This window comes from Uranotaenia lowii, chromosome 2 (genome assembly GCF_029784155.1).
Source record: "Uranotaenia lowii strain MFRU-FL chromosome 2, ASM2978415v1, whole genome shotgun sequence".
Taxonomy (NCBI): domain Eukaryota; kingdom Metazoa; phylum Arthropoda; class Insecta; order Diptera; family Culicidae; genus Uranotaenia; species Uranotaenia lowii.
The window spans coordinates 114,326,458-114,348,113 of NC_073692.1; the positions used below are offsets into that span (position 1 = coordinate 114,326,458).

Here is a 21,656-nt window from a genome sequence, read left to right on the forward strand (position 1 = left end):
CAATATTGGTTTGTTTGCTGCAAACACTCTACAAAGCATTTTTTTTTTCATATGGGAGTGCAGTTGTTCGACCATTGTTTGTTTTCGATGCAAAAAAAGAAATTTATTGTCATTATTTCTTTCATAACTCTTCCAGGAGTTGTTGGCCCACTTTGGTGAAAGTTGCATCATTATTTGGGCTATAAGGGTATATACGGACGATAGTATTGACGAAAAATTGGCCTCAGCCATAACCTCAAATTTTGATTTGCTGGTGGCCTCACCAGTGATGCTAGGTGCGTTACTAAAATCAGTATTTGCTTGTTTTAAACTAATTATAATATTTCTGAATTGATTAAATTTTTTGACTATCAACAGCTAAACGTTTGAATTCATTACGGGGCGTCCATAAATGGATGAAGATAAGCTATCTGTTGCTAATGAATGTTCAAGGTGAATTAAAAACATCTTAAATATATTTTCATGTACTGCTCGGTAGATTAAAAAAGAGTTGTTTCTAACTTCTAAACGAAAGCAAAATCATTCACTGTAACAAAGAAGCTTAAGTGAAAGCCCCGTCTTTGTTGAATTTGAAAATAATCGCCTACATGCTCTGACTATTTTAAGCACATCCACATAATTCGCTTCTTCGCTTAAGTGTGCGATACAGTAAGTTGTTCTTTCGTTCAGATAATTGATGCGTTTAATGTCACATTCGAATATAAATCTACGGGAAAGTTGCAAATTCTCAGTACTCATGAAAAGGTTTTTCAATAACAGTGCTTTTAATTGCATAATCATCGTTTTCTAAATATCAATGCACTTGGCAGCCCTGGACACCCAAAAAATCAAAACACGAACATCTGCGTATCACTTTTCCACAGGGCGAATTAGTCGATTTTAGTACCCGAAAATCGCGTTTATAGTGCGCCCTTCTCAAAAATCGATTCTGTTCTCCCATGGTTTGAGGTTAGGGCTGAGGCCTTCTGTTAAAGTGGTGTTCGTGTAGAACTGTCAATATATCCTAATACAGTGGTATTTTTGCAAAATATTCGGTGATACAGACGGTACTTTTAAACGCTGTTTAAAGCTTGTTTACAATTTTTTCATGTTGAAGGTCATTAATAATTTTTTTAGGTATTTTATTTGGAAAGCTGATAGAATTTCAATGCATTTTGATGTGCTATAATATAATTTTCGTTGAAAAATAACAGAGTTATGTAGCTTTGAAATGTCGTTATTTTTTATTTACAAAAAAATCTAACCGAAGCTAACTCACAAAATTAAAATATAAGAAATCTGAAAAAAATACATGTATTTCTTAGTCGTAAAAATGAATCAATTTTTCAGTTTTGGAGAAGATCTGGAGACCCCCGGCGCAAATTATCAGATAATAAAAAAATCCTCACAAGTCAAAAAAAAACTTGCAATTTTTTTTTTCTTCAGCAGTTTTTAAATCGAATGTAAGGCTTTCATAAATCTTTTCATAATTATTTTAATAAAAATTGCTCAAAAAAATTTCGTTTGGACGCATGAAAAAAATTGCAACGAAATTGTGTTTTTTTGTTTTTTTTGGCAAATAAAGTGAATAAACCCCGGAAAAATCTGAGCTGAGGGCTGCACCGGACTTTTGTCAAGTTTTATGAAAAATATCCAGGCAAACCCGGATAAAACCGGGCTATCTAGCAACGTTAGTATTGCATAGCTACAGGGGTAACAAATAATGCGAAACTTTGGAACCGTCAACTGGGGCAACATGCAACAATTTTCAACTTCAAATGCTTCTAAATAACTTATGTTCACAGTTAATCCTACCCCTTATGCATCAAAAGTTTTTGTGGATGATGGGACATCAAATTGGCGTTTTAATATTGGAACAAATTCTTTTGCTCATTGTGGCGCTCCTAGTGGACGGATTTGGAAACTTTTTTCACCCACGTATCGGGAAATTCATTACCTTTCACCATGTATTTATGTCATAACACCAAACGATAGCATTTTGTAAACAACCGCCATGGAAGCCGAACGGAGAGATCAAATTGTGCACAGTTTTCTTACGAGTACGAGTACGAGAATTTCTTCGAAACAGCAATGAATAATTTTTTTAATTTTTTTTATGAAAGAGTAAAGAGAATGCTACATTTGTATGAAAAACAAATTATGAATTCGTTAATAAATGACTGAACTACATGCAATTGTTTGTGTTCCAATACAGACTTTACATCCGTCGAACTTGGTCAGCACTTGGTCGTACAGCTTTCAAGCACGGATTCTGGCCACATTGTTCTGCTTCAGCGTCCGATTTGGCTGTTTGCTGGCTCGGAATGACCTTATTCCTTCCCGGAGACGAATTCGTCGCACCGTACTGTGAGCGGCCTGGAACTTATTGGCCAAATCGCGGTCTGAAAGATTGGGATTCCTCTTAACGGCCTTGATGACTTTCCCACGCAGTTTCCGGTCGACAGTTCCACTCCGACGCTTCGAATGCGGCTTCCGAGCCGTCGTCAATGTTTCCTTGTACTGCTTGATAACACGCCATACGGTATTTCTGGGCATTTTAAGCTGTTTAGACAACAATGGATTTTCAAGAAAACTGTGCACAATTTGATCTCTCCGTTCGGCTTCCATGGCGGTTGTTTACAAAATGCTATCGTTTGGTGTTATGACATCAATACATGGTGAAAGGTAATGAATTTCCCGACACGTGGGTGAAAAAAGTTTCCAAATCCGTCCACTAGGAGCGCCACAATGAGCAAAAGAATTTGTTCCAATATTAAATGAAGCAGACTTTAGTTAGAAATTTTTTTGGTTATTTTTAACTTTCTTAAAACATGCGATTTTCACCCTCCTTAGAAAATGGGGTAACTTGCAACAAGCTTTGTTTTTAATGAAAAATCTTATGAACAGGAATGAAAATTTATAGTTTTTAATATATTTACGATGCCTTAAAGACCATTGCGCATGAAAACACCAAACATTTTAATTTGCCTCCTTAATTTCCTCCAAAAACTGTCTAGTTTCCAAGTACTCACCCCTCCCAAATATGATTAGCTATCGAGTTATGTCATAAATATTATATGGAAGCTTCCCTTTCCCCTTTCTCATATACCCTTTCGTTTCATTTCCCTTCTTTACAAAATTGCAAGTTAAGTTTTTGAGTCATACAAAAACAATTTTATGGGAATCCCTCTCCCTTGTCCTATCCCCCACTGGAATAATCATGAAAATATTTCTCGAACACAAATATCCTCCTTGCCAAATTAGAAACCATTTGCTTTATAATTTTTCGAGTTGATCAACAACAATTATATGAAAAGCCCTCAAGGAGCCTTCTCAGAAAGGAGGGGCATCAAACTTCTCTCGCCTAAAAACACCCTCCAATGCCAAATTTGATTCCACTTGCTCTGTTTTTATAAGATCCATTTAATAGTTTCTAACCAATCGGATCTCGTGTACAACTTCTCTGGCGTATATTCATCTTTGATATTTTATCTGGAGTCATTGACAGTACCAACCTCACCTGTGCTCTGCGCAATCATGAACCACGATGAATTACGGAATAAATGAATTTTGTAACCCCTTCGATATTTCTTGTAAGCTTTTTTACCACATGTGTTTATTAGGGTTGGCAGCCAAATGGGTAATGTAGAATTTTTTAAACCGATCATTTAACATATAATATATTATTAACATATTATATACAATGGTCCGAAGAACCGACCTGTGCAACATGTCCGTTCAATCAGACTTGATATAGGGATGCCTCAAATTGCTTAAAGTTTCGGTTTTTTTACCCTCAAAAATCACAAAAGGGAGCATCAAAGGAAATCGGAAAAATCGAAACTTTAATGTTGATGAGAAATGAGTTAAAAATTCATGCAACGTCGAGATCTGATATTATTTTGGAAAAATATTTGGCCAAAAATCGACTTTCTGAGACAAATTTTTGAAATACGGCATAGTCTCAAAGAGTCGAAAGCCAAAAAAATTGGTTCGAGATAACTTCAGATTTCAACGTTGTGTGCATTTCTTAGTCATTTTGCAAGTTCGATTGAACTGAAATTTTGCACAGGTCAGTTTTTTGGGTCAATCTACAAAATCTGTATGGTCGGTTTTCAAATTGTATCATGAAAATTTTCCAAAAAATCATTGCCAGCTAAGGAATAGCTTTAAGCGTAGATTTAGCGAAAATCAGAAAAAAATATTTTTCTAGATATGGATTAGGCTGGAACAAATATCAATTTCTTCTTTTGTCACCCCCCCCCCCCTTGGAAATTTCCAAAAACCCGAAGGGGGGAATAAATAAAGTTTGAGGTATTTTCGGTAAATTTTGACAAAATATTCAAACATCCGAAAGGATTCAAGACCGAAATACAAATTTTGGAAAATGGAAGTTTTTCCACCTTTTGTATACTTGATTTTATTGAATTATTTGATAGAAAAATTACTTGATTTATAGGTTTTGTGAAACGATACAGTATGCAATTTTGTTGCATACAAGATTTAGTGCAATTTATTCCCATTTATTTGTTTTTCGCATTATTTTTTATTGTCCCCCCCCTTCGCGATGTTCCAACTCCGAGTGACAAAAGAAGGATTCGAAATTTGTTCCGGCCTTATATGAGAGCCACCACCAAATTTCCTTTGTATATTCTTACGGGGCAGGCGGTAAGGGAATGATGGGAACAAACATTTCTCGTATCCGAATACCCTACCATGCCAAGTTTGTTTCGCTTTGCTTGACAATTTCTCTAATTAGGAGAGAGGAGGGATACCAAAACATTATAAAATTACTCCTCGTGCCCAAACAAACTCCCATGCCAAATTTGATTCCATTTGCTCTTCTATTTCTCGAGATAAGCAAAAATTGTAATTTAAGTTTTTATTTTAAAGCTCATGTTTTTCATGTTTCGAATATTCACATAGGTTTTACTATATCAAAAATCGTTTGGAATACTTGAAAAATATTACTGAATAGTTTGGATTGAAAAAGATGAAACATTCGGAAATAGGTAAATATATTTATAAAGCGTTTTTTACTAGAGCTGACCCTAGACAACTATGGAAACAGGAAATGTGCTCCACCTAACATTCAAACAAAAAAAGTTCAAATGATTCAAAAAGTACACTAACATATGCAAATTTGAAACTTTAAATTGGAAATGACAAATGATTCCTCTAAAAAAAGCATCCAATCAGCTTAAGAACACTGATCGGCATGCTTGACCGGTTTTAGATTGGCGCAGCTAATTAAAGCTTTTTTTGTTTCCGTTTGCTTGTTTTCGATCAGAAAACAGATAAACTGTTCGAAATTGTGGAACATCATCCAATCGAAACATTTTAAAAAAGCGGTTCAAATTAAGTTTTGAATAAATAAGATATCCAATAACAAAGAACACATTCAGATAATCTTTTTTATATGTATGTTTAAATTTTTTTCAAATCTGAAAAATATCCTCATCAAAACATTCTTTGATTCCACTGTGCACAAATAGATATAGCTAACTAAATCACTTGCACTGCATCAGCAGCTAGTTAGCAGGGAGCAGGTATGTTGACACGGCGAAGAGCGCCTTGCCTTCGGAGGAGTCAGAAGCGCGAATCTAATGATACCGGAGAGTGCTGCTGCCAAGGGGGGGAAACCGCTAGCATCAGTAAAAGGGAACCAATTGGACTGCCTCCGTCCTCCTTCCTTCTTCAGCTCCCCGACAGGTATCAGAAGAGCTGAGCTTTGGCGACGACGATGACGACGACATAGTTGCGGTTCAGTGCAATGGCAATGACAAACGTTTAGAACCAAATAAATAGGTACACAACCGAGAGAGGAGCACAACGAACGACCAAATGTGCACAAACGCGAAAGGCAGGTGTCTGGTTCTGAAACGACGACGACATACGGTATTCCTCCGATCAATGCCAACCACATTAGAAGAGCGGGCGCGGAAAACGCGCGACGCGGTTTGTGCTTTCGCAAATGGGGAATTTTGCTCTGGTGAACTTTGATACCGATACCTACCTATGCAGTCGATGCGTTTGCCGGGTTGCGAATGAGGGTCCCTGGTTTTCAAGTAGGTAGGAACAACACCGATGAGTGGATCTCGTTTGATTTGACCAGGTTTTCCACACATTGAGTGGGAGAAATTGGCAGTATTTGAAAAGAATAAGTTTAAGTTTTAAAGCCACTCGCTCGAAGTGTCCTGCAAAAATTTCTCACATCTGTATATACACTAGGGTGTCCCAAAATTGCATAACTTCTGGGAATCTGGGGGCTCACCCTCTAAATGGTAGATTAGGATGAACAGAACAATCTTTTGAATGGGGCCAACTAAAAAAAATCATGTTTAGAGATTCGCAAGCGCGATCTTTGAAAAAAGTCCACTTTTAAAAGATTTGATTTTAAATAAATTCTGGGTCCAAAAATTTTCATAAAATTTATTTATTTTATATTTTTTTAATTTTGTTTCAGTTAAATACTACACGTGAAAAATGAAAAATGATCCAAATTTGTATCAAAATGTAAAACAAGCAAGCTATTTCGAAGAAAAATATTTTTAATACCAATGCCATCAAAAGATGCGGATTTTTGTGCACTTAAACTTTGCTGAACAAAACATATTTTTTTTGTATCATTGTGTGAAGCGCTATTCACGGTTGAATCCTTAATAAAAATCACAATTTAGGATATTTTTTTATTTAATTTATCAAATTTGTCTAAATAAATACCTACTTTAAAATCACAATACTTGCAAAAAAAGACTTGAATGGTTTAAGGGAGTTATCAGAAGGTCATGTGCCAAATTAGAGTGGAATCGGACAACAGGAAGGGGTTGCACTGAATCTCAAGTGTGAAAAGGATTCTGAGACATAGTGTTCTAAATAAGCATAAAAAACTGTTTTTTCATCATACATTTTTTTCTTTACCAATCGATTGCTTGATTATGTAGGTTTAATTAAAATTTCAATTAAGACTAACATTTCACCTGAAGACTGCAACTCGATTGGGCTTAAAATAAAAAAGTTATGACTGTTCAAAGATTGTATTTTGGTTACAAATTGTCTTGTAAAACGCAATGAGTAAAATTTACTCATTCTGTGTTAAACGACAAATTGCCACAAAAATACAATCTTATTATTATTATTATTATTATTATTATTATTAATTCATCGAACATTAAAGTTTAAATGACTATTAAAATCTTTGAACAGTCATAACTTTTTTATTTTAAGCCCAATTGAGTTGCAGTCTTCAGGTGAAATGTTAGTCTTAATTGAAATTTTAATAAAACCTACATAATCAAGCAATCGATTATTAACGAAAAAAATGTATGATGAGAAACCAGTTTTTTATGCTTCTTTAGAACACTATGTCTCAGAATCCTTTTCACACTTGAGATTCAGTGCAACCCCTTCCTGTTGTCCGATTCCACTCAAATTTGGCACATGGCCTTCTGATAACTCCCTTAAATCATTCAAGTCTTTTTTTGCAAGTATTTTGATTTTAAAGTAGGTATTTAATAAGACAAATTTGATAAATTAAATAAAAAATATCCTAAATTGTGATTTTTATTAAGGATTCAACCGTGAATAGCGCTTCACACGATGATACAAAAAACATGTTTTGTTCAGCAAAGTTTAAGTGCACAAAAATCGGCATCTTTTGATGGCATTGGTGTTAAATATATTTTACGCTTGGTAAACATTTTGGTCAATTGAATTCAAAATTTTTGGACCAAAAAATTTTTTTTCTTCGAAATAGCTTGCTTGTTTTACATTTTGATTCAAATTTGGATAATTTTTCATTTTTCACGTGTAGTATTTAACTCAAACAAAATTTAAAAAAATATGAAAAAAATAAGTTTTATGAAAATTTTTGGACCCAGAATTTATTTAAAATCAAATCTTTTGAAAGTGGACTGTTTTTCAAAGATCGCGCTTGCGGAACCTCTAAACATGATTTTTTTTTTAGTCGGCCCCATACAAAAGTTTGTTCTGTACATCCTAATCTACCATTTGGAGGGTGAGCCCCCAGATTCCCAAAAGTTATGCAATTTTGGGACACCCTAATATACACGCAAAACTATGCTCTAAAACTTACGGAGTAAAATTTATACCGAAGGTTATGATCTTCTGTGATTCGAAAAAAAAGTGTTCTTACTTGTATCAATAAATTTGCTGAATTTTCAGAGGTTTAGAGTTTTGTTTTAATACTTTCACGTTCGAAATAAAAATATTAATTTACGAGAAATAAATACAATATGATGATACCCAACAACTTGAAAGCGTACTCTTTCGATACTAGCTTTCATGCACTTACACCCCTTTGGCTCAAAGAGGTGTAAGTGCATTAAAGCTGTAAAAAAATGGAGACCAATTTTTTTTTTAAATTTTGTACATGAAGGTTTTTTGAGCCATTGATAGTTTGTGTAACAGATTAAAACCCTTACATTCTTTGAAAGGGAGTTCCTAAAATATTAAACGACTTAAAAAATTTTAAGCTTATTTTCATAAAAACTGGTTCAGAAGTACAATTTTCAACAATTTGTTGTTTATTGTGCAGTAATATTCCTTTCCCTTTTTAAAATGGAGTAGCTCCTATACAAAGTAAATAGATAAAATCAACGCACCTGCAATATTCATGCAATTTGATAGCCATGCAATTTCTGACATAACAAGGTAGGTAATTCATTGTAATGAGTGACCTCTTGGTCTTTGAAAACTAGAGGTCCCCATACAAAATCAGCATATGATTCGATGCAACTTCAACAATTTTATCGCATTTTTTTAAAAATTGAATACACAAAGAAACTTTCACCTATGAAGTCTCAAAACGGGCTGAGCAATATTCACGATCTATGCAAATAAGACACAACTTAATAAATTGTGATTTTTTTTTAATTTGACACACAAGTAGGTTGTGACATAAAGAATTGATTTCTTCCATGGAAGACTCTGCTTTTTTTTAAAACGGGAAGATGGCATAAACGTACACCCAATGTAAAATACGACTACAGTTCGAACAATTTTCGACTGGTATTCGCTAAATTTTATACAAAGCGAATTTAGATTTTTAAAGATTATTCATTTCATACTAAATCATCAGTCTGACAATCGCTTGTAAAATTACTAAATGCACCTAAATTGAAAACTAAAAACTACAATTTTCTTTCAAATATATGTCTTAAGTTTTCCAAAATTTGCTTGCATTCCGTCGTTCAACAGTCGTCAAAAGTCACCTGATGTAACGCAATTGAGAAAAATGACTTTATCTTGTAAACCACTGAAAAAAAAAACGTTTACTGGTTGCAAATTAAAAGTTAATATGAGGTTAACATTAAAGGTTAACAGCGTCATGCTTATAAATAGTTTGCCTGGAAGAATTGAAACACCTAAAAGCTATTAGAAAAATCATTGAAACAATTTTCCAAATGATGAGATGCAACACTGAAATGGGTAAGAAACTAAATCTCTTAGACACTTGCATATCAATTGTTTTAATGTAAAATTCAGACAATGAAGTCTTCGTCTCAAATCTTATTTTTTTGAGGTTCTTGCCAACCCAAATAAAATTTGTGCATTATGTTTGAAACTTTGTTTTTGAAAAAGCTTCAAATAAATGGTAGGGGTTCGGATTTCGTTGAGAAACAATTGCTGTTTTGAAATTTTCTCAAGACTCTGAGTTCCACTTGATTACGTCCAAAAATGTGAAAAAAATATAATAAAGAATTTTTAGGATCACATTTTGATAATCAACGAGGATTTCTCATCCAGAACTGTAGTCGTAAATTATGAAATTTTATTCTGAAAATAAATGTAAGGTCAAAATTCCACATCTGTATGTGAAAATAATAATTTCATACTTAAAATATTTTCTTGAATAAAAAATTATTTTTCAAAAATTGAATTTGCATTGTGTCAAAGCAATCGAAAGGTTCAGAAGAATTATTCAACCAAATAGGCTCACAACTCATAATAGAATGAATTTATTTATTAATATTTCGAATATGAATTATTACAAATTTAATATTTGTCCGAATTGCCTTGACAATTTCCGGGTTTAAAAAAGCTTCGAATTTTTTAATTTTTTTCCAATGGATGACCCAAATAAAAAATTCTAAGCTTCTCAAAACATAAAATAGTTTTGATTCTGATATTTCTTAAGGAATAGATCATGATGATCCCCAATCCTCAAAAACAAGGGGCTTCGTAAAAAATCGATGTGGTGCAATTTCATAATATAATCAATTAGAAGTGAGCATCATGCAAAAAAGTATCAAAAAATAAAAAAAAACGTTATGAAAAATTAAAATAAGATTTATATCAAGTTTTGAAAAGCATTATTAGAAAATTTCGATTTCAAATTCGCCGTTTTTGAAAAAATTCTCTTACCAAAATAATCATGAAAGAAATATAAAATATAACGGACATTTACCCGATGTCAATAGTTTTCTGAAACTAAGCAGAAAAAAATATTGCATTTTAGAACATCATTATTACATTCAAAATGGCGGACAATACATGCTTGTGAAATTGCACAATGAGTTTGACATTGCTCACTTTCATCTTTTAAAACTTTTTTGTCATTACTCTTACTCGTATCATCTTACAGTTTTCAATAAAAAATGTGTGAAATCACGTCTTATTTAGACACCTAAATTTGTTCAGCAATCAGTGCAAATGCTTAAAGGCTAAAGCTAAATTAAAATGTATATTACCGATTAACTCAAAAATGGCCATGTTCAGCGACCCATTAGGATTATCCAAATGCTCTGAAATTTGGCATGGTGCCTTCTGGTAGATCAAGGAACAACTAGGAAACATGCAATTGGTCAAGTCAAGTTTCCCGTAAAATAGACGTGTTTCCTAATATAAAATAAGTAAATTTTACTTAACATCAAGTTACCATAGAGTGTCAAGCTGTAAATGGAAAATAAACAAGAAAGTAATGTCAAAACAACTCTTCTTTTGCTCAGGACTGCTCATGAACCAAAGTACTTTGAAATATCCAAGGTAGGCCATTCCGCTCTCTTTGAACGGTAAGAGGCCCCGAAAAATAGTTATGGAAAAAACTGGCAAATGTATGGAATTAATCAAAAAATCACATTTTTCTTTCAATTGACTAGCATTAACATTATGAGAAAAATATGCACTGATGCATTTTAATGCAACGAACAATATTTGGCTTTTCAACACCGCTAGAAGTAATATGCAATGGGCATTTTGTCGATTTAAAACAAAAATAAGGTGATATTTTTGCTATGTATTGCCTTCTTCTTGTGTGATTTGAAAAAAAAATCCAAACAAATTGACTTTTTATCACAGAAATATGAAGTATTTTTGATTATTTGTCGAATGTTTAACATAGGCAGAAGAAAATATTACATTACTTGCTCCAAAAAAAACGAGGGGCGACGATGAAAATGTCTTTTGAATGCTTATTATTTATGGTTCAAATCCGAAAATCCAATATAAAAAATTGTTTCCGATGAGTCTGAAGAATGAATTTTTAATCTGAAGCCCTTTTCAAAAGAATCGAATAACTATCGACGGAGAAATTAAAAATTTTGAATGCCATTCTATGTAAAGCTGCCAAATTTTCATAACTATTTTTGTTGGTATGCAATCATGCTGTGTCTGTGTACATATACGGAACTTTCAAGTGAGGTTAAGCGCAATGGCCTACTTGTTATTTTCCAAGTACTATGGTCATGAACAAGAAAATTTTAAGCAGTGGGTGCCTTCTAAAAGCTGCGTAGTTCATCAAGAAATACCAGAAAGCCGAAGTGTTTTTGCCGTATCTGGCGTCTCGACCTGCTCCACAAAAATATTGTGAATAAAAGACTAAAAACTATGGTGAATCTACGAAAAAACCGCGGTTTTTTCGCAAATTTTTAAAAACCATCCTCTGTCTTTATTAAAAATTGAAAAGCTAACAAACAAACATAACAAAACTTTTTGTCAAAAAATTTCAATTTCAATACATTTTTTGTCAATCAATGGTTTTCGTATTTCAGAAATTTTTGGATTTCAATTTGTATTGATTATAAGAAAAAATAGACAATAAAGGTATGAAACTCAATGACAAATTAGTCAGAAGTTACTCAAACTTGTTTTTATTTGTACCAAGAATTTATCAATATGTCAATGTGTCGATCTTTTAGTGAAAATTAGCTGCTTAGAAGTTACTACGATGAGAAAAGTCTATTTGTGATACTAAACTTCATTTAAGTAACTTTTCATAAGATTCACGATACAGAAAACTCGTGCACTGACTTGAAGACTTGAGAGCTATAATATTAATGACAACAGTTCAAGCACAGATAAGGAATCAAGACAGCAACTAGCATAATGGAAATCGTTTTTCCTGCTCACGTGCTCAACAAAGGATAAAAATACAATATTTTCCTGAAACAAAACCTGTCCCACGCTATCAATCGAACAGGAAACGTTAAGTCTCACGGGGTTGTCATTTTTTCCCATTTAGATATATTTATTCACTCAAACGATCTTCCTGCTCGTATGAATTGCTAATAAATTCTATCAACTTTTCTAACCGACACATTTCGTTCTTCTATCTTTCTTTATCCCCACAGATAATCAATTACTAGCTGCTAGAGCCCGAGTTCTTCCAAAAAAAAAAACAGTGATACATCACCATATCGCAACTGCTATCGAATGTCAATTACTGCTAGTTGATGCTGCAACTTCAATCGGAACGAATGCTGATCGATAGCACTCGGCGGGAATAGAGAGTTTAATTAGTTTAAATTAATTTTACCAAAAACCCTATCGGTGACAGCAGAAGAAGTCACACAAACGCCAAAATGTCACTGAACACGACGACGTCGTCCAGTTACTGGGACTATCTGTTCACGGAACTGGCAGATCCGCGGACAAACCACTGGCCCCTGATAGCATCCCCGGTTCCTGGGCTCACCATCATTGCCAGCTATCTCTACTTTGTACTGAACTTCGGGCCCAAATATATGGCAAATCGAAAGCCGTTCCAGATGCAGCGGACGCTAGTTGTGTACAATTTCGCCCAGGTCCTGATTAGTGTTTATCTGTTCGTGGAGGTGAGTAATAATTTTGATTTGGTTGATTTACATATTGCTCAATATTTATCGGGGGTTTTGCTGTACCGAACCGATGAAGCTTTGCTTCGAGTTCATGTTCTTTATGAACAAAGTTGCAGCAATGAAAACCGTGTAGTACTCGATACCAAAATTGATGTAGAGTCTGATTTGTGGGTGTACTTTTTGATGTTCGTTTCGATTGATGATATCTTAAACTTTGGGAACTTTGAACACTTTTTTCATTTATTTTTGAATATTTTAGAAAGCAACCCTTTCCATAACACCCAAAACTTTTAACACTTGCCGAGGAAAAGAGTTTAAAGCATGATTATTCATTGCAAAACATTAAGACGAAATAAGTGACTACAGTTAAATGTTTATTCATGAAACCAGTCTGCATGTTTCGGGATAGCTTTGATCAGCATGGTTTCAACGAGCCCCAACATCCTCAACACTATTTTTTGTGCCATTTAGCAAAAAAAGGCTTTAAACCATCAATAAAAGTTTTTTATTTTGTAAAGATCAAAGCGCTATTTGACGTTTTCTGCTGCATAAATTTAAGGGCAAAAAATTAAAAAATTTCTGAAAAAAATTTCAGTTAGGAAAACTAATGGTTTTTTTCCTTCATACAAATCTCTAGGCCCTCCCACTATTCCCTTTTTTCCTAGCCATTTGTCATATACAGGTTCACTCTTGAAAAATTTCCTCATTTTTTAAATAACACAAATTTTATCATGAAAAAAAACAATAAAAATATCATTCAATCTATAGGGGAGAGTGGGGATACTTGATCCCCTTTTCTTATTTTCACCATATCGTTTTGGAAAAATTAAGCAACTCGCCGTCTTTGACATTTTCTGACAGCTTGTAGCTTCAAGTTTCTATGCTCCAAAAATTAGAACGATACTTGAACCCTTTGATGAACTAGAAGCATTTTCGTGGGAGTTGCGATTTTTCTAAAGTTACTTGATCCCCTATTGAAGGAGACTTGATCTTTTATTCAGGAAGCCCTAATCCTTGTATAAAAATCAAACAAAACCCCAAGATAGAATGTTAATTGACTATTTTGGTCATGTTTGTTCTCATTTCACAATTTATAGCAGACATAAGAAGAAAATTCTTTAACTTTGTCTCAACGCTAAAAACATTGCATACTTAAAGGCGCTATTTTTTATAATTAAGAGAAAGTTAATTATTTTTGCTCTTTTCTTCAGACAATTGTTTGATAACGATCATAACGATCAATTCAGAAGAAGAATATGCCGTTTGGAAGGGGGATCAATTGTACCCAACTCTAGGGGATCAATTGTACCCATAATCAATATTTTAGAAAACTTTTTCTGAAAAAAGTTGAGAGTTTTCCATTGCTTTGAAAATATGGCATTATGAAGTTCATTTTACGCTCGAACGATTGATACATTGGAACAAATATTTTTTTCATAATTTTCCCATGTAAGGAACTTTTTAAAGTGATGAAAAAAGATCTTCAAGTTACATTTTGTGAAATTTTTCAAACAAAGTTCAATTACTCAAACAATTATTCTGTTAAAAAAATTTAAAATACAAACATTGTTATTTTGCTCATTATGACACATTTTTCTAGAATATTTGATCTTTGTAAGACATTTCAGTTTCGAGATATAGCTAAGGAATCAAGTATCCCCAGGGATCAAGTATCCTCATTCTCCCCTACTTATATATGTAAAAAAGTTTAACTTTCGCATAAAGCAACTCATTCGCGTCTCAATGCTTTGATTTCATCAGGAAAGGTGTTTGGTTGCGAGTCTTCGATAAAAATAGATATTTTGAGAATTTCGAATTACATTTTTACTAAAAGCGACTATGTTTGTAAAACACATGACAGGGTATTTTTAAACACTTTTGGGCTTCAAGTTAATAATTCAAACAAATGTTTCATGTGTAGTGTAATCAGTTTGAAAAAAAATTAATAGAAATTAGTACCTACCAAAAAAATACATATACAAGCGGTTTAATAGTCTTGATATTGAAATATTTCATTATAGCATTTTTAACCGTTGTAAGGAAGTACCAAATGCAGATCGTGAAAAAAATATTTAAAGAGATCATAACTTGTAACTAGTGATGTATATTAAAACGAATTTGAAATTTAAAGAAATTGAACATAAAGTTATTGAAGTTTTTCATAGAATAAGTGTTGAAATAGATCGGAGTGGCCAAATTTTCAATGTTCATGGTATTTATAGACCATCTGCGTTTTTGTTTAACTTGTTTTGTGATGAAATTGAATCCTTATTAGCATCTGTTCCTGTAAACCATTCGAGTCTTATTGTTGGTGACTTTAATATCCCCATGAATTTAATTAATTTAAACACTGTGATGAAATATAAATCAATTTTAGAATCTTTCGGTTATGCTTGCACAAATACTTTTCCAACAAGACCAAAAACTAAAAATATTCTTGACCATGTTATTAAGTAGCAGATTGACATAGACCGACTTACAAACGATACTATTTTTACAGATGTTAGGACCATTTACAAATTGTTACATCCCTAAAATTGTTATATGATAAGAAGGAAACAATTCTGAAGAAAGAAATTATTGATCATTCCAAACTGAACGATTTGTTTCGAAATTATCAATATTCAACTACCAGAAAATGTCAATGATGACCTACAACACACAACAACAACTTGCAACCGTTTTCTCGATGTCTACTTAAACACTCAATAAAAAGGTAAAATTAAAGGCAATTATTGTCCAGAGATGTCACTAGACCTTTGGGCACTGATTAGAATCAAAAATAACCATTTGAAACGTTATAAACGACATCCCGATAATGTAGGGATGCCATCCGTCCCGCAAAAGCGGGACATGTCCCGCTTTTTTGTTGAATGTCCCGCCGTCCCGCTTTTTCCTCAAAATGTCCCGCTTTTTTTCAAGGAAAACTTTTAAAAAAATCACAGACTAACATTGTAAAAAATCAAACTTTATCCTTTTTATGATTAGGTCATTTTCTCAAAACAAGCAACACAACACAAAAAAAAATCGAATAAGTCATTTTTCTCAAAATAAGCATCAATTTTTCAGAGTTTATATAAGACAATACTAAAAAGCCCTGAAGTGACAATAGTATTCGGATCAATTAATCGTTCTTGGAGCATGTTCAACCGATGAAATAACTTTAGTATATATGATGAAAATATTGTTTAAGTTGCTTCTAAATGATTATAAATCTTAATTTCTCGATAGAATCTGAGTTCAATTGCTTTTTACACACCATATTTTTTAACTTAATTAGTCAAGTATACAATGATGCAAATTTTTGAAACAAATTTTAAATATATTTGTTTATGCCCAAAGGCTTTTTACGCGATATTAAATTCGCTGTTTACATGAAGGACTTGAAATATTTCTCTTAAATAACGTGTTAATTAAGGTTGCCGAAATCACATTAAAAAGAAATCACAGATAAATCTATAATTTCAAAGAATTTTTTACAAATTTTCATCACAGAATCTTTGTCACACAGAATTTTAGAAATATTCACAGATTCCACTAAATTTTAAAATTGCATACGTTTTTCCATTTTTTTTATACGTCGTTATACACTTTGAATTTTTAAGTATGAATTGGAAAATATGATAAGATTAGTAATGTTCTTTGCTTTTCTCAAGTAAAATGTAAAAAAAACGCAAATTGACATTACTTTTTAATGAAAATATTGAAAAACCATCAAAGAATTTTTGGATGAAATCTTAGAACGTCAGCTTTTTTCATCATCAAATAAAGAATTTTTTTTAAAACCTTGGTGTTAATTTGCTATAACCGTGTTTATGGCTAAAACCCGTGTAAATAGAACTCATGTAAGAAAACCTGAGCAAAATAAATCCGTGTTAAAAAAAACTTATTGTACTTTCTTTAAATAACCTTGGCTGATTTGTATGCAATACAATTCAGCTTTTTTTAAGAGTTTCTTAAATGTCCCGCTTTTTTCTGCTGTGTCCCGCTTTTTTGTCGTGAAATGTCCCGCTTTTTTCTAAAAGTATCTGGCAAGCCTACGATAATGTCCAACTCGAAGAAATGTTTAATCATATAAACAAAAAGCTGAACTTTTAAAAATATGAATGCAAAAATCAATATTACGAGCGATTGTTAAACAAGACTCCACATTCCAAGCTCTGGAGAAACATAAATACACTCCTTGGTAAAAATAAAATCACCGCTCCAATAAACCTTTCTGATGAAGAAGGCGTGACAACTAACAATTCTGAGATTTGTGATAAATTTAAAAAACATTTTTCTACGATTGGGAAAAAACTAGCTAATGAAACCACATCTGATCCCGGAAGTGATCCGCATATTAATAGTGTACAAAATACAATATTTTTACGTCCAGCTAGTGTCAACGAGGTTCGACTAGTAATTCTATCTCTTAAAAATAAAAAGAGTCGTGGACCTGATGGATTTCCTGTAGATGCGTTAAAAAATAACAACGAAATTTTCTCGGGTATACTCATGCCATATTTTAATCACATGTTAGAGACAGTAGTTTATCTGGATTGTCTCAAAGTTGCAAAAGTTATTCCCATTTTTAAGGCAGGTGATCCGCATGACGTAAATAACTACCGTCCAATTTCAACCTTTAGTGTTTTAGCAAAGTTTTTGAAACACTTCCAATGAATAGAATTGAAAATTTTCTAAATCAGGAAAATATATGTACAAATTGCAGTACGGTTTCAGACCTAGATCGAGTATGCTAATTGCTATCACAGAGTTAGATGATTCTATTATTTCAAAAATTGATTCTAAGAATATCGTTGGTGCTTTGCTCTTGGATCTTAAAAAAGCCTTCGACACACTAAACCACGACATATTATTGTCCAAATTAAATGAATACGGAATAAGAGGTGCTGCATCCTGCATCCTTCGCAGTTATTTATCGGAGAGGAAACAATTCGCAGCGATCGAAAATACAAGAATCGAGTTGAGAAACATTGATATTGGTGTACCCCAAGGAAGCAACATTGGTCCGTTACTTTTTCTTTTGTATGTGAACGATCTTCGTAATTTACCACTTAAAGGCACAGCTCGATTATTTGCTGATGATACAGCTATTTTTATTCAGCTGCATCAACGAATGTTATTGTTATAACGGTTGTACTCCATTTACCCGAAAACCATTGCCCAGAATGAAAAATCCCCAGAATTCCAATCGCCAGAAAGAACCATTCCCCAGAATTTTTTCCCCCAGACGAACCATTCCCCAGAAAAATTTTCGCCAGAATGTTCCATTTCCCAGAATTTTTTTCACCAGAATGAACCATGTACCAGAATTTTTTTCGCCAGAAGGACCATTTCCCAGAAAATTGAAAACATTTATCCTTACTAGAAATTATTTAAAAAAAAAGGAATTGTTACAAAAAAAATGGGGTTTCATAACTTTATTCTTTTGCGGCAAGGCCGCAACCAACGAGGATGAAGGGGCTGAGGCGGCACAAAGCCGCCGAAGCTCCCAAATCCGAGGAGGCCGCCGACCCGCCGTCGGAAGCGGCGGCCCTAAGACATTGGTCTAGGTTTGCCGGGGCTTCCTAGGTCTGCGTGAAAGCTAGGGGTGATCCTTTAGCCCCGTCCGCCACGCGACAGCGTGAAGGACAAAACGTCTTTCAAGTTCGAACGCGCAGCGTGAGGAGTCGGATACCAAAACGGTTTTTAAAGGACCATGGTAAGCATTGAATCAATTAAAGTACCCAAACCATAAACAAAGCACAAAATTGGTTCTAAAATAAATTTAGTTGGAAAATTTCAAAGTCGTAGTTTCATTTAAAAAATCGTTTTGAAAAAATTAATTTCGAATCATATGAAATATTCAAGAATTCATTAGAAAAAAAAAACAAATAAAAATACTAGGGGAAAAAATCTGGGATTTGTGCCATTCTGGTAAATGTTCCATTCTGGGGAAAAAAATTCTGGGAAATGGTCCATTCTGGGAAAAAAATTTCTGGTAAATGGTGCATTCTGGGGAATTTTTTTCTGGGAAATGGTTCATTCTGGGGTTTGATTTCGGGTATTTGTCATTCTGGGAAAAATTCATTCTGGGCAATGGTTTTCGGGTAAATGGGATACAATCGTTATAACATGTTATTATGCAATAATATAACACGCTTGCTTTTCTTTCAAATAGACGGAATAAATGAAACAATATATTTTATTATTAAATATATATTTCTCTAATTGATTGTATATCATTTACCCGAAAACTAATGCCCAGAATGACTTTTCCCCAGAAAGACAAAAACCCGAAATCAAACCCCAGATTGAACCATTTCCCAGAAAAAATTTCCCCAGAATGCACCATTTACCAGAATTTTTTTTTCCCAGAATGGAACATTTCCCAGAATTTTTTTTCCCCAGAATAGAACATTTCCCAGAATGATACAAATCCCAGATTATTTCCTCTTGTATTTTTTTTTTAAATTTTTGTGCTGTTAAATCTAATGAATTGAAAATTTCATATGATTCGAAATTAAATTTTTCAAAATGATTTTTCAAATGAAAGCAATTGTTTGAAAGTTTCAAACTAAAATTATTTCAGAACCGATATTATGTTTTGTGGTTTGGGTACTTAAATTAATTCAATGCCAACCATGGTCCTTTGAAAAACGTTTTGGTATCCGACTCCTCACGCTGCGCGTTCGAACTTAAAAGAAATATTGTCCTTCACACTGTCGCGTGGCGGACGGGGCTAAGTGATCACCCCTAGCTTTCACGCAGACCTAGGAAGCCCAGGCAGACCTAGACTAATGTAATGGGGCCACCGCTTCCGACGGCGGGTCGGCGGCCACCTCGGAATTGGGAGCTTCGGCGGCTTTATGCCGCCTCAGCCCCTTCATCCTCGTTGGTTGCGGCTTTGCCGCAAAAGAATAAAGTTATGAAACCCCATTTTTGGGAACAATTACTTTTTTTTTAAATAATTTCTAGTAAGGATAAATGTTTTCAATTTTCTGGGAAATGGTTCTTCTGGCGAAAAAATTTCTGGTAAATGGTTCATTCCGGTGAAAATTTCTGGGAAATGATACATTCTGGCGAAAATTTTTCTGGGGAATGGTTCGTCTGGGGAAAACAATTCTGGGGAATGGTTCTTTCTGGCGATTGAGATTCAGGGGATTTTCCATTCTGGGCAATGGTTTTCGGGAAAATGGAGTACAACCCTCTAATTTCCTTATCCATATGCATATGCAGAATGCATAAAAAAAACTGTGGAAGAATTTATAAATATTTTCATTTGAAACCCTTGAATCCTATAAGGTTCTTTTTCTTTTTTCCACAAACTTTTTCGGAAAGTTGTGATTTTTGATCGATTTAAAAAGTTAGAAAAAATTCAAAAAATCTGAAAACTCCATAAAACATAGTTTTAAATAAAAAAAACGGCATTTACCACTTTGCTCTTGACCCCCTTTGGCTCTGAGAGCTTTATTTCATTTATAAAAAGTGTGTATTAGTTTTTGACTTCAGCTTTTAAAATATTCTGTTCAATTAAACTGATTTGTAGCAGCTTTGAAGCAGTGTAGAATGAAAATCAATAAATAAATTAGAAGGTTAATCCAAGAAATCGAACACTTATAAACTAAAGAAGAAGGAAAAAAATCCGCAGCAGATATAAAACAAAAACATAATCTTAAATCAATCAAACTTAAATCTTAAAGAAAAAATATTCAGAAATTTGACCAATAAGTTTTTTTCAGGGCTGCGATACAATAACGTGTTCAACACATAAGACCTTATTTCACATGAAATTTAATTTTACATGAAATGTATAGCTCAGATTTTTTAATTTTTTCTGTGTAGTGTTAGATTGACATTTTAGTCTTAATCAGGGGTGAGTTACCTTTTGAAACAACGGTCCAATTCAAATTTGCAATCTTGTAAGCGGGCCGCACTTAAAATAACTTTTTTTTAATAATTAGCAGAGCTTCGCGTCATTTTTTAAAACTATAAATTTTTGACAAAAATAAATATGAAAAAGGAAAGATAAACCGAATTCACGTGTTTAAAAATAAAAACTCAACAGGACTTTTAAATAAATTTCATAATTTTTAATCTTATTAAGATATCATTGGGATAGAATTTCTAAAGCTTTATTATGCGTGAAACAACTCAATTTATCGATGTTTGTTAAAAATTTGCTATCAAATTTTTGAGAAAAGCATCACAGATAATCGTCAAACTTTTGGGTCGAATCAAAGAATTTCAGATATCTATTGTTTCTATCATGAACTAATCATTTTCGTCGGTTACTTTAATGCCAGCTGATTTAATACAAAATCTAAAATCGTTCAACCATGCTTTATTATAAAACTTTCGTTGTTTATCAACACATATTCAGAAATAAATAATATTTCACAAGGTTTTGGTTTGAATTTTTTTTGCCAGTATTTGAATGCTAACAGAACAAGCTTTGTTACCGACTTAGATAGAAAATTATTAGCTGAGAACTGAACATATTTTCTATCACACTACTTTATTTTTGCTTGAAACGAAAACCTTTTATCCTTTGATCCTCTTCCTCACTTTAATGGATTTTGCTTTTCAAAGTGGTAAGAGTTAAATTATTAAGAAAAT

The 21,656-nt window shown here is 33.2% G+C and overlaps 1 protein-coding gene across 4 annotated transcripts in view; it reads left to right on the forward strand.

The window, feature by feature from the left end:
* The window catches only part of LOC129747597 (elongation of very long chain fatty acids protein AAEL008004), a 102,901-nt gene that overhangs the window by 77,511 nt on the left and 3,734 nt on the right, over positions 1–21,656 (forward strand). For all 4 annotated transcript variants that reach the window (XM_055741888.1, XM_055741886.1, XM_055741887.1 and 1 more), the window contains one exon: positions 12,570–13,052. In XM_055741888.1, the coding sequence (XP_055597863.1) occupies positions 12,801–13,052 (252 nt within the window). In that variant the 5' untranslated portion in view covers positions 12,570–12,800. The remainder of the gene's footprint in view (positions 1–12,569; positions 13,053–21,656) is intronic.